This window comes from Squalius cephalus, assembly GCF_949319135.1.
Source record: "Squalius cephalus genome assembly, chromosome: 19".
Classification (NCBI taxonomy): domain Eukaryota; kingdom Metazoa; phylum Chordata; class Actinopteri; order Cypriniformes; family Leuciscidae; genus Squalius; species Squalius cephalus.
In genome coordinates, this window is record NC_137140.1 from 24,048,425 (window position 1) to 24,060,045 (window position 11,621).

At 37.2% G+C, this 11,621-nt stretch overlaps 1 protein-coding gene across 1 annotated transcript; it reads left to right on the plus strand.

Annotated features, from left to right (window-relative positions):
• The first annotated feature begins 664 nt into the window (after nt 1-664).
• Nucleotides 665-3,941, plus strand: sost (sclerostin). Its single transcript, XM_079852244.1, has 2 exons — nt 665-981; nt 3,271-3,941. Exons 1-2 carry the CDS (start codon nt 741-743, stop codon nt 3,663-3,665), a joined length of 636 nt encoding a protein of 211 aa, XP_079708370.1. The 5' UTR covers nt 665-740; the 3' UTR covers nt 3,666-3,941.
• The last annotated feature ends 7,680 nt before the right edge of the window (nt 3,942-11,621 follow it).

The window sequence follows — 11,621 nt, forward strand, 5'->3', positions numbered from 1 at the left end:
AAATATGCTAACAAACACAAGACACGTTTTCCATTGCGATCGGTAGCTAGCCTACTTTATTGCATCTCTAGCCCCAATTTATTATCATAAATGTATCGCAAAAAAACTTTAGTATTCTGTTTAAATGTCACAACATGTATGCTAGGCTATATTATAATTCGTGTTACGTGTGAGAAATAGCCTATCAACCGACTGTGTCTGCTGAAAGAAAAGTGTAGCCTAGGCTATTACTCGTTCAGGCCATTGTATAGTTTGCACACAAAACAACAACAACAATAATAATAATAATAATAATAAAACTATAATTGAAGGCTATAAATAATATAATAGCACAAATATAGGCCTACATTTTAAAGAATGAAAAGGTCTGTCCAAAATTCTGATTGTAGCAGGGCCTATATTTTTTTGTGATCTTTCGAAGTGAAGACAACAGCACACGACACGTGAAATAGAGCAGTAACACGCTGTCTAATTTCTGGTTAAAAAAAAAAAAAACAAGAAAAAAAAAAAAAAAAGATGACTTCCCTCTCAGGTTGACCTTACACTTCTGCGGGTGCCCCTTCCTCCCTATCAGTTTCTGAATGAGCTACTTTGCCTAAATCCCTCCCACTTCGTGTAAGCGCTAAATTATCTGTTTTTTTCCCCCCCACCGAAACCTGTGGTACTTTAAAAAGGAAAGCCTCTCACGAAGAGAAGAAAACCGGTCAGAGTTTGCCCGCTGAACGTGTCGTTATTTCAGTATGCAGGTGTCTCTAGCGCTCGTGCACTGCGGCGCGCGGCTGTTGCTGCTGGTGCTGCTACAGGGATGTTTCACAGCTGCGCACGGATGGAGGGCTTTAAAAAATGATGCTACAGAAATTATACCAGAATATACGGAGGACACGAATAAACCCGAGGAGCAGATACAACTTTCTGACAATAACACAATGAACCGGGCTAAGAACGGAGGAAGGAGATCATCAGCCAACTCACGCATTTATGGTAAGTAACAAGAAACAGATCTTTAATTAACAGTATTGAGCTCTATTAAAATAGATCAATACCAACATGAACATAATACTGTATGGATGTTCCAATTCTTAAAATGGATTTAAAAAAAAAAAAAAGATTTTCTGAGCTCTTTCAAATAGAAAAGTATTTTAAAAATGTTTTCTTTAAAGTTAATAAACCCCCCTGGTAACCTAATGCTGATATAAAATTATGTAACTTAGTTATTTTGACTTTAATGAATTTGAAGCTATTTGATTAAGCAAGCACTAAAGTACATTAGTGATTAGATACAAGTACAGATTGTAAAATAGGCTATATCTGAACATTCTAACAGGAATATGCTGCTGTTGGCGAGGGTTTGCGTGTTTGCAAGTTAAATAAATTAATAAATTAGTCACACATATTATAATTAGATTTTCACTAGATAGATCTTGAGACCTAGGCTACACGGTTTTGTTATCTAAAACGGATTAGACATCAGCAACTGAAAAGGTGACTAAGTAAACAAGCCTATCTATAATGATATTTGCTCCAGTAATTTGTTAAACTAATGACTTTAAAAATTCACCCTGTATTTTATAGTGTAATGTATACAGGCTACACATAGAATCATTATAAACTTCCACAAAACTGGATATCCTGGCTCTAAATAGATGAGCCGCTTTTAAATAAAAGCTCAAATTCAGAAAGAATACATGCCGCTCCACCTTTTCACCAGCCCAAGTGATACGCTAACTTCAATAACCCTTTTTTTGTTGCTGTATCCCCAATTTTACATAATTAGACAAGGTCTGCCTTTCCATAACCATCTAATTGCAACAGTATGGTTGCAGGGTAGTTGAAAATGTGAGAAGTTTTTCTAAGGGGTCATTTCTTCAGGGCATTGCCATGAGAATGACTCCCACCTGTGAAAAGTAAAACTACTGTGAATTCAAACCAACAGTAGTTCTAACAATGTACAATGTGTGTTTGTGGATGTGGATGTAAGAATTAGCAGGAAAAAAGAAAAAGTTGGGTGTTTTCACAATCTGCCCTTTTCAGGGGTCTTAGTTTGGTTCTTTTAAAGAGGACTCTTGTGAAAACACCCTTAGAACTTGTTTCCAGAACACAAATCAAGACTTTGGACTAAAGTAAAGCCTTGTGTTTGAGTAATTGGAATGTCTAAATTTATTGCTAAATAAATACACTGATTACTTCCAAAAATAATAATAAGCAATCCTCCAGATTACACAGATTAATGAAATTATCACAATAATAGGTTATAAAAATAATTAAGGATTGAGCAATTTGTTAAGTGAACTGAAGATGCAAGATAATTCCAAATAACTATTATGTCAGTGAACAGTCCTAAAATGATGTTGTATTTCAGCAGAAGGAAACAGTTTTCAAGCCAAGCATGTATGTTACACTTGCCAGTCAGGGGGTGGGATGGGCTGGAGAGAGAAATCACACTCTCATGTGCTGATCTTGAAGAGGTGACGTGTGTATTTTCTCTGGTGGTCAGTGTGGGGTCATGTTGAGATATGTTCATCTTCCTCTGGCTCTCCTCCAGCTCCTCATAAAACATCAGATCAGATTTTCTGAGAATCAGGGGAGGCAGAACCTGAACTCATCACACACATAAATCCTTTGTTCTTCTCCAGGAGGGGAGCTGAAGAAGGAAACAGATCTTTTCACTCTCAGTTTCATCTTTTTAACTGACACATAAAATGCGAAACATAAATGAAGACATTGTCGATGTTGTTTGAGGAGAAAAGATTACTGTGAAAATGTTAGCTCTTACCCAGACAGAAGTCTCTTGATCCGGTTTACAAGTATTCGGTCCTTTCTGTACTTATCAGAACAATCTGGTAAATGTATGTTGTTTAGTGTCTGTGGGTTTCTAATTGATTGGGTTTCTCATCAATTCCAGCCTAAACCAAGAGCACATACTAAAAATTAGAGGCCAAATCCAAACCAGATTAAATACAAAAGCGAAAACATATTGAGCCGATATAAAAATGTGATTGTGCGTTTCCTCTCGAGTTGGACACAAAGCTAATTTTTCTGGGAAACTCGACAAAACACAACAAAGTCAACTTTAGGAAATTTACTGTATATAACAAAACATGAAAAATAAAATCTGATTTGTTTATCCTAGTTGTGAACCATCCAAAACCCTGTGTGTCACACAGGCTATAATAAATACCAGCGTTGGTAGCTGTGTTTTATTTAAGATGCATCCCTAAACCATTTTGTAAACATTTAACTAATCTGTTCTGGTTCTGCTCTCTTTTCCAGGAGCCTCTGAACTAAGCTGCAGGGAGCTGCGTTCTACCCGCTACGTTACTGATGGATCCTGCCGCAGTGTCAAACCTGTGAAGGAACTGGTGTGTTCTGGTCAATGCCTTCCAGCTCATCTCATGCCAAACTCAATTCTCAGGGGAAAATGGTGGAGGAGCAGCTCCTCCGATTACCGCTGCATCCCAGCTCACTCCCGCACTCAGCGGATACAACTCCAGTGTCCGAACGGACCAAACCGGACATACAAAATCCGAGTAGTCACGTCTTGCAAGTGCAAACGCTTCACTCGCCATCACAACCAATCGGATGTCAAGGAGTTGCCCTCTAAGAAGCCACGGCGCAATAAGAAGCACCGTAGCAAAGTGCCCTCAGTCAACAGCAATTCGTACTGAGGGGGAAAGTTGAACTGATACAGAAACTCTCTCTTGCACACATACAAATACACCTTTATACATGCGCACACATATTTCAGAAACTCCAATCCAAGGGAAGGAATACACACATTAGCATTTAACAAACTTATTGGCACGCCAAGAAGTTTCCAATGTATTTCAGATGTCTCACTGTTTGAATGTGCTCTTGAGCCTAAATAGTCCCAGTTTGATCATAGAATGCCAGTGGACTAATGGATGCTTGAGTGAAAAGACGTATACAATTATGTGAGATTAGTTCAGGGAATGTGATAGTTCATGATATTTTGAGGGAGGAAGAATCACTCCACATATTCTTACCCAAGCAGTTCATTTCAAGTTTGAAGTTCATTGAAAGGGTAAGCTAACATACGGGCAAACACACTGAGCGCTCAACCAATCCACCAAGCGCTCATGTGAATGTTTGTGCACCAGATTTGTCCTCCTCTTTTGGGACTTGGAGCAGCGTATGATTTGACCGTCCAGCCGTGACAGATCGCTGAGGCCCAGAATTCTTAACCTTGGTCAGTTTTACCAGCCCATGAGTGCTCTTGACGGGCTGGGGAGCCGAGCCAGGCACCATGTGAGTTTCTGAAACTTCACATTTCCACAAGAAACTGATCGGAACTGGCAGTTAGAGCCGCGTTATGGAGAGTTCGAAAAGTTGTGTCAGCCCTCCACGGTCCAAGTCCCCGGAGGTCAAGAACCGCAAACGATATTCCTGCGACTTGTCCTAATTACCAAATAGTTCCATTCCTGTGTTTAGGATTTGAGTCATAAAAAGCCATTTCCTCTAGACATGGTCAGTTCCTGTTTGTTAGAACACCCGAAAAAGAGGCCCACATGTGCGCAAGAATCTGCAAAAATTCCTCGCGGGCAAAAAACCTTTCTGCACCCTCCTTCAATGGAAACCATTTGGAGATATTCAGCTATCTGCAATTGCTAGCAGGTTACCTACATCCATTACTGAAGTCTTCAACAAAGGTGTCATCCTTCCTGTCTCCTCATATGACCGGAAAAAGAAGAGACAAATAAGTGAACCAAACTCTGAGATTGTGGGCTGGATGTTGATTTTACACAGGATAAAGAGATTAAGCCAATGCCAATTGTTCAACATTTTCTGCTCATGACTTCCCCAGCTCTTTTTTTTTTTTTTTTTTTTTTTTGTTCAGTGCTGATAATATTTGCTTATTTTTCAATTGTGTATTTAAAATAGCAACTGGAAGGGATTTTTTATAATGTAAGCAGACTTGCCACGAATAGCAACTTGTATATACTGTACGTGTGGTCTCATTGAGCGTTATCCTCCTCGATGAATGGATCCACTCTCTCTCTTTGACCAAAAGACTTTTACAAAGAATGAACTGCATATTTATTTTTTCAATTTCATCATTTAAATTATTTATGCAATCTTTTTTGTAGAAAATAATAGCCAGTATTGTACTATATGTAATTATAGTGAATTTCATACCGAAAAAGAGTACATGAATAAAGTTAAGCAACGTATATATGTGAAAAGAAGTGTGTTTGTTATCATTCTTGTCAGACTGCTTTGACAGATCCTTTCTCTTGTTGGGCCGTGCCCGCACGCTAAATCCAACCCTCAATGAACCCTCTGTAAACAATATTCCGCAATTAGGAAGTAGAGGCTTTGTAGCACTTTGGAATGTCTAAGACACGTTACAAAAGGCGAGAAAAGGAAAGAATCTCCTCGTCAGACGGGAACGTTACAGTCACAACAGAAACAGCTCTTTTTGTCCGGTATGGTGAACTCAACCCACAGGCCTCCATTCATCTATTTGTTTGTTTAAGCTTGCACAGTCTGAGCCATAGATTGACAAGAAATGTGTGTATTGGCCGACTTGTTTTAGTCCTTCTAATCTTGTCTGCATGCTCTCTCATGATGAAATTCTCTACATTAGTCTAACTGGGTCCAGGCTGCTCAGTACACAAAACGACATAGAGTCTCTGTGCTGTAAACCAAACAAATATTCATTTTTATGAATGTTTACAGCGTTTATGTATCTTACAGAATGACTAAAAGATGTATATGAGCAAACTCTGAGGACACATTCTAAACTAAATGATTTTCATTTAGTTCACATCTATCGGGAACATATTTTCCCGCAGTTCAAATATAATCGTCCCAAATTCAAGGCCGCTTGACATGCCATGCTTTTGCTCAAAAGTAGCTGGCAGGCCGAAGCATTTCCAAGTAAATCAAGAGCAAGTGCTTGAATGTGTCACATGAGTAGTTCCTAAATAAATTGATGCTGACAAAGCATCTGACCTTAGTTACGGCCCCTGTTTGCAGTCGTTACTCAGCAGGGACCTGGCACAGACCTCCACAGCCACAGGGAAAGCAGGAGTGTGTGAGAGAGGTCAGCTGGGACTCACTCCTCAGTGTGTGTTTAACACTTTTGTGCCTGCTTCACAGTATCTCAGACGCCACAGCACTGCTCAGACACTTAACTCCTCCAGGAACCAGTCAGCCAGAGCAGACAATATCTTGCATACACTTCTGCATGCTTATACAAGTTGTTTAACATTGATTCTAAACCCTTCTTTTGTCCATGGGTCAATTTTGACCTGTTTTTGCTGATGAATATGCTATAAATACAGTCGTTTTTGATATTAGAACACTGGCTATGGGACAATTTCAAGAAAAGCACTTAAAAAAAAAATTCTTCTCTGTTTATGGCATTATTTGATATCTTAAAAAACTACAATGAAAAATCTATTAATATATATACTGCTTTTGCAAATGAAGTTTTACGGAGCTGCTGTGTACTATCCCATGAAATTCAAGAAGTGCTTGAGTTTGCAAAGTACCTAAATAAACTCATGCTGACAAAGCACAAGTCGATAGATTGGCTACATCAGTCATTAATGAAGGCAGAGATCTTCCAAATATAGGCCAAAAAAATAAAAAATAAAAATCTGATCAACTGATTTACATTTTATGTTATAGAAATGGTTTTTGCCACAAGCCAAAATACATAATCTTTCTGTGATGATTGCTCTGTTAGCTGGGATTGTGTTGTAAGTTTTGGCTTAGTAAAAAAAGTAAACGTCAAATTCTCACAAATAATTGTTTCAATCTTTAGTTTCCTTTTAGACGCCCAACTATTGTCATCAATGTCCAAGTTTTATATACAGTAGTGGCCAAAAGTGATGTCCGGCCTACGAAAATTGACATCTTCACCATTTTCCGTCAAATATTATTACAAATTTGTAAGCATATTGCGTAGTTGTGCTTGAAGTCAACATTGTTTTATGTGTGACAACACAATGAAACATGCTAAATAGTACAGACATAATTTTTGGCCAGGCTCGAATACAAAGAAATTATGAACACATGCAAGAGAGAACCAATGAAATATTAGCAACTGATTATGTTGTAGACATTGTTTGCTTTTTTTTTTTTTTTTGCATAGTAAAATAAAACCTGTAGCTGTAGTTTGATTTTTTCCCCAAATCATTTTGTCAGATAATTACTTTTACTAAGTTTAGTGTTTAGTTCTTCCCTCATATTTAACATATTAAAAAAATATAAAATATTTTTCTCATATTTTGATGGGTTAATCAAACTTGTAGGGCCACAGTAAAAAAAATTCTATATTATATGAAAATATATGATTTTATATAAAATATCTTTTTATATGAAAATATGTGATCGATAAGGGGCACATTTAGCAGATATATATATATATATATATATATATATATATATATATTTTTTTTTTTTAAATCACAATGCACTTTGGGACTACAAAAGAAGAAGAAGAAAAAACAGAGTTCAAGAAGTTTTTAAATGAGTTTTCAATTTGTGTTGAATGTGATCCAAGGATCAGGCGGGCACAGTATGAGGGTTAGGAAAATGAGGAGGCTATAAACTCTAAGTGTCATTTAACCCTGTTATCCACTTGACTATAATGTATTAAAGACATACATTGTTGAATAAGTCATTGCTTAACCTAAGATGACGTCTACCTTTAGTGTCTCTCTCAAAGCACACAGGTGGACCTCTTCAGTGGCACATGGCAAAATTAAAGACACTGCTTTTGAAATGAAATGTTACAGAGCTGCTGTGTACTATCCCATGAAATTCAAGAAGTGCTTGAGTACCTAAAATCAAGCACTTCTGTCATGCTGACAAAGTATGAGTAGATAGATTGGCTACACTAGTCATTAATGAAGTAATCTTCTTCCAAATGAAGGCCAAAAAATCCTCCATCTGATCAGCTGATTTACATTTGATGCCAAAAGCCGGAATACATCATCTTTCTGTGATTGCTCTGTTAGCTGGGATTATGTTGTAAGTTTTGGCTCAATAAAAAAAAAATAAAAAAAGAGAGAAAAAAGTAAAGGCCAAAGTCTCACAAATAATTGTTTGAATATTAAGTTTCCTTTTAGACTTGCATAATAACTGCCATCATCAATGTCCAAGTTTTTCCTAGGGTGGGTATATTTACTGAGCAAAATATTATATAAAAGAAGCAGAGTTTGTCAGGACAGAGTTTGCCCAAATCCAAGAAACAAGGAACAACAACATACAGTGTGTCCCAAAAGTTTGAGGCCACATTGAAAACCTAGGATTCAAAATCTAATTTAGATCTGAAAATAAACAAAGTAAAGAAGTGAAGTGTTTTACATTTTTCAAAATGCTCAAAAAGAAATGTTATGATGTATAATTAATATGAAATATTTCAGATTACTGGATATGAAAATGATTTAAGATTATATTGAGTTATAAAAAGTTGAGTTAAGATTATGCTCACTTTTTTTGTCACTTTTGCTCAATTTAATGCATCCTTGCTACATAAAAGTAAAAAAAAGAAAAAAAAGAAAAGAAAAACACGTACTAACCCCAAACTTTTGAACACTATAAAAATACAATTCCTTTTTATACAAATGTAAAATTGATGCATTTTCAGTAGTGCATCTGTATAGGAAAAGTCCAAACAAAGATAAAACAAACAGGGTAAGTTAAATGCTCAAGAACATGACCCAATAAGTCACAATAATGAGATTAATTAACAAAACACACCTGGAAACAATAAAACAAATGGTAAAAGGAAACAAAAGACAGGAAACAATGCCATAATATAAAGCATATCAAAATAAAAGGACATTCTATTGGATGCATTACCAGGGATTACTTTAACTCAAAGCAAAGTCAGTCCCCCTAAATCCTTGATTCAAGGCACTCCAGACAAGAAACTAATTTCCAAAGTCAAACACATGTGGGTTATGACGGACACATTTGGATATGGATGTTCAGCCCCTCCCTTATCAGGTCATTCGAACTAACAGCTTCAAACAAATCCAAAGCAGAGCAGCACTTGGCATAGACCTGGGAACATGGGGAAGTGTTATAGAGGAAAGAGAACGGGATCTGGTGGTGGTGAGGGTGTGTCTGAGGGAAAGGCCAGGGTCAGGGCAGAAAAGAGAGACTGGAGCCACTCAGCATGTCCTCCATCACCCCCCTCCCAATAAAAGGCTTTTAAGTGTCCACTGCTCACTGGATTCAAAGAACGGATCCTGGGTCTAAGGGTGGAAAAGGGCCACCTATCAGTGATCCATGAAGGATGGCTCAGTGGGAAATTCGAGTGAAGGGGGAAGAACGGATGTGTCCAGGGGTGGATGGTAACATCACGGGTCAGCAGCGTTCGATGAGCCTTGACCGTCCCAACCAAGTGGCAGCATCCGATGTAGGCCAAAGATATGCAGCGGGAAAAGAAACTGGATAGTTAATAAACATTTCAAATCCTAACTCAAAACAAATATGCACTGGTTGACATTTTGTGCCTCAATTGTCACCAATGTGGCAAAAAAAGTGGAAGTTTCTTGTAGAAACACACCAAGCTGAGGCAAACAGACTCTGCGCAATGTGCTTGTGTGGGAAGCGAGGTAACATTCATATCAGTGCTAACCACAGGCCTTGCCAGCTGGGTGTCGAGCCTTGGCTCTGGATTGCAGTTTGTTTGTTTAAAAGATTACAATCCATCCAAGTCAAACAGACACCTTGAACATAACCCAGCTCTGCCAATAAACACATGCCAAATGGCTTGAGTGTACTGCGCTGAACACTCTTGCATCAGAGAGGAAGGAGAAAGGCCAGGTAAAGGCCACCATACGCATGTGTGACATCAACATGATGTCATGGCTACCAATATACAGAAAGTTGAACTGATTACATATAATAATTCTACAGCTTAGGCAGTTAACATAAGCACAGTCTGATGTTTATGGAAAGTCTCATATAGTCTTCATTATGTATGGAACTTTGTATGACATATTCTGGAACGGCATGTCTTGAGCAACAACAAATGAAATCAGTCTTATTCTTTCTGCCTAAGACAGGAAAATATGACAGAGCAATTTTCTGTTAATAAAAAACAAACATTACAGAAGAAACACCAGAACTATTTATCTAACCTACAGAAGGGGGGCCTTCGCTATTGTGTTGGACCGTAGGGGGCCTTCAAATCAAAACGGCTGAGAAAAAAAACGCTGCCTGCATCCAAGTATGCATTAGATTTGAAAAATGTAGGGGAAATGATTGCCTGTATAATGTCTATCCATTTGCTGACAAAGAGCAATCACACTGTTGGATATAAAATATGGTACCAACCATTGAAAACCCATGCAGGCCGAGCCCACCTCTCATCACCCAGATGTGCACCACAGCAGGTTCTGATCATGACAGAACGGTTTCGATTTGCACACAACGTTACTTTTTTGCCATGAGCTTTCATATGTCTCTGTAGCATTACCTCACCACTCAACACAGGGGCTGACAGCTCTAATGGTGGTTTCACTGTGTCTCTGTAAAAATGCCACAACTTCAACATCCCAAAAACAGCTTAAGAAGAAATGCAGAAACCTGGGAACTACTTTTAAGATATCACCTCATCATTGCCAAGATGATTCAATTTATTCTTACTGAAAGAGCAGATATTTACTTCTCTTGGTGCACATTCAATACATTTATTACATTGTTTCAATAATGTGTGCAAAAGTGTTTTCACTACTGCTAAACACCTTTGTAATTCGTTTTTTCCTCTGGACTTATAACACTCTTAAAACACTTTTCATCCTCTCACTATTTATTTAATTTGTCCAACAGTAGATAAACATGCTAATTTCAGCTAAAGCATAGCTATAGGACTTTATGTATCCTATAGTAAACACTAAACACCACTTCCTGCAAAATTGGACAAATCTTGACAAAAGCTTGACTGGAAAGGATACAATAAAACTATACTGCCCACAAATAACATTTACTTTGGGTTTCATCATATTCTAAAGCATCTCTTTCACTGTTAACTGGTAAACTAGTACATTAATATTTGAAAAAATATTAGATAATAATAACTGACATTAATGAAATATCATAAAAATAGTTTGTTGTAAATGACACCACAACGATGAAGCCATATAATGTAAAAAAAAAAAAAAGAGATAAATAATTTGTACACCCCACATGGAAATAACATATATAAACATATATGTTTTAATATAGGTTTTGACATAGGTTTTGAATATATGTGACATATATAAAATTGGCCGTTTTCCTATATTATATGTACATATATATGCACATATATGCACCTCAATTTTGCCTATATGTGGCATATATACACATATATGCAGCATATATATTATCATATATGTGCATATATGCTGTATATATGCAGCATATATGTGCATATAAACTGCATATAGGTTTCATATATGCGCATATATCCTCATATAGGTTCTTTCCATGTGGGACAATACATATTGAAATGCTTTATTTAACAATTCATATTTTATAATCGCTTTATAATTAAATATTGAACATCTGCCTCTGGGATGAGGGACCGGTAAAACAAAATCTACATCTACATGATTTTTAATATAGCAGACAAATACAATTGATGAGGGCATAGG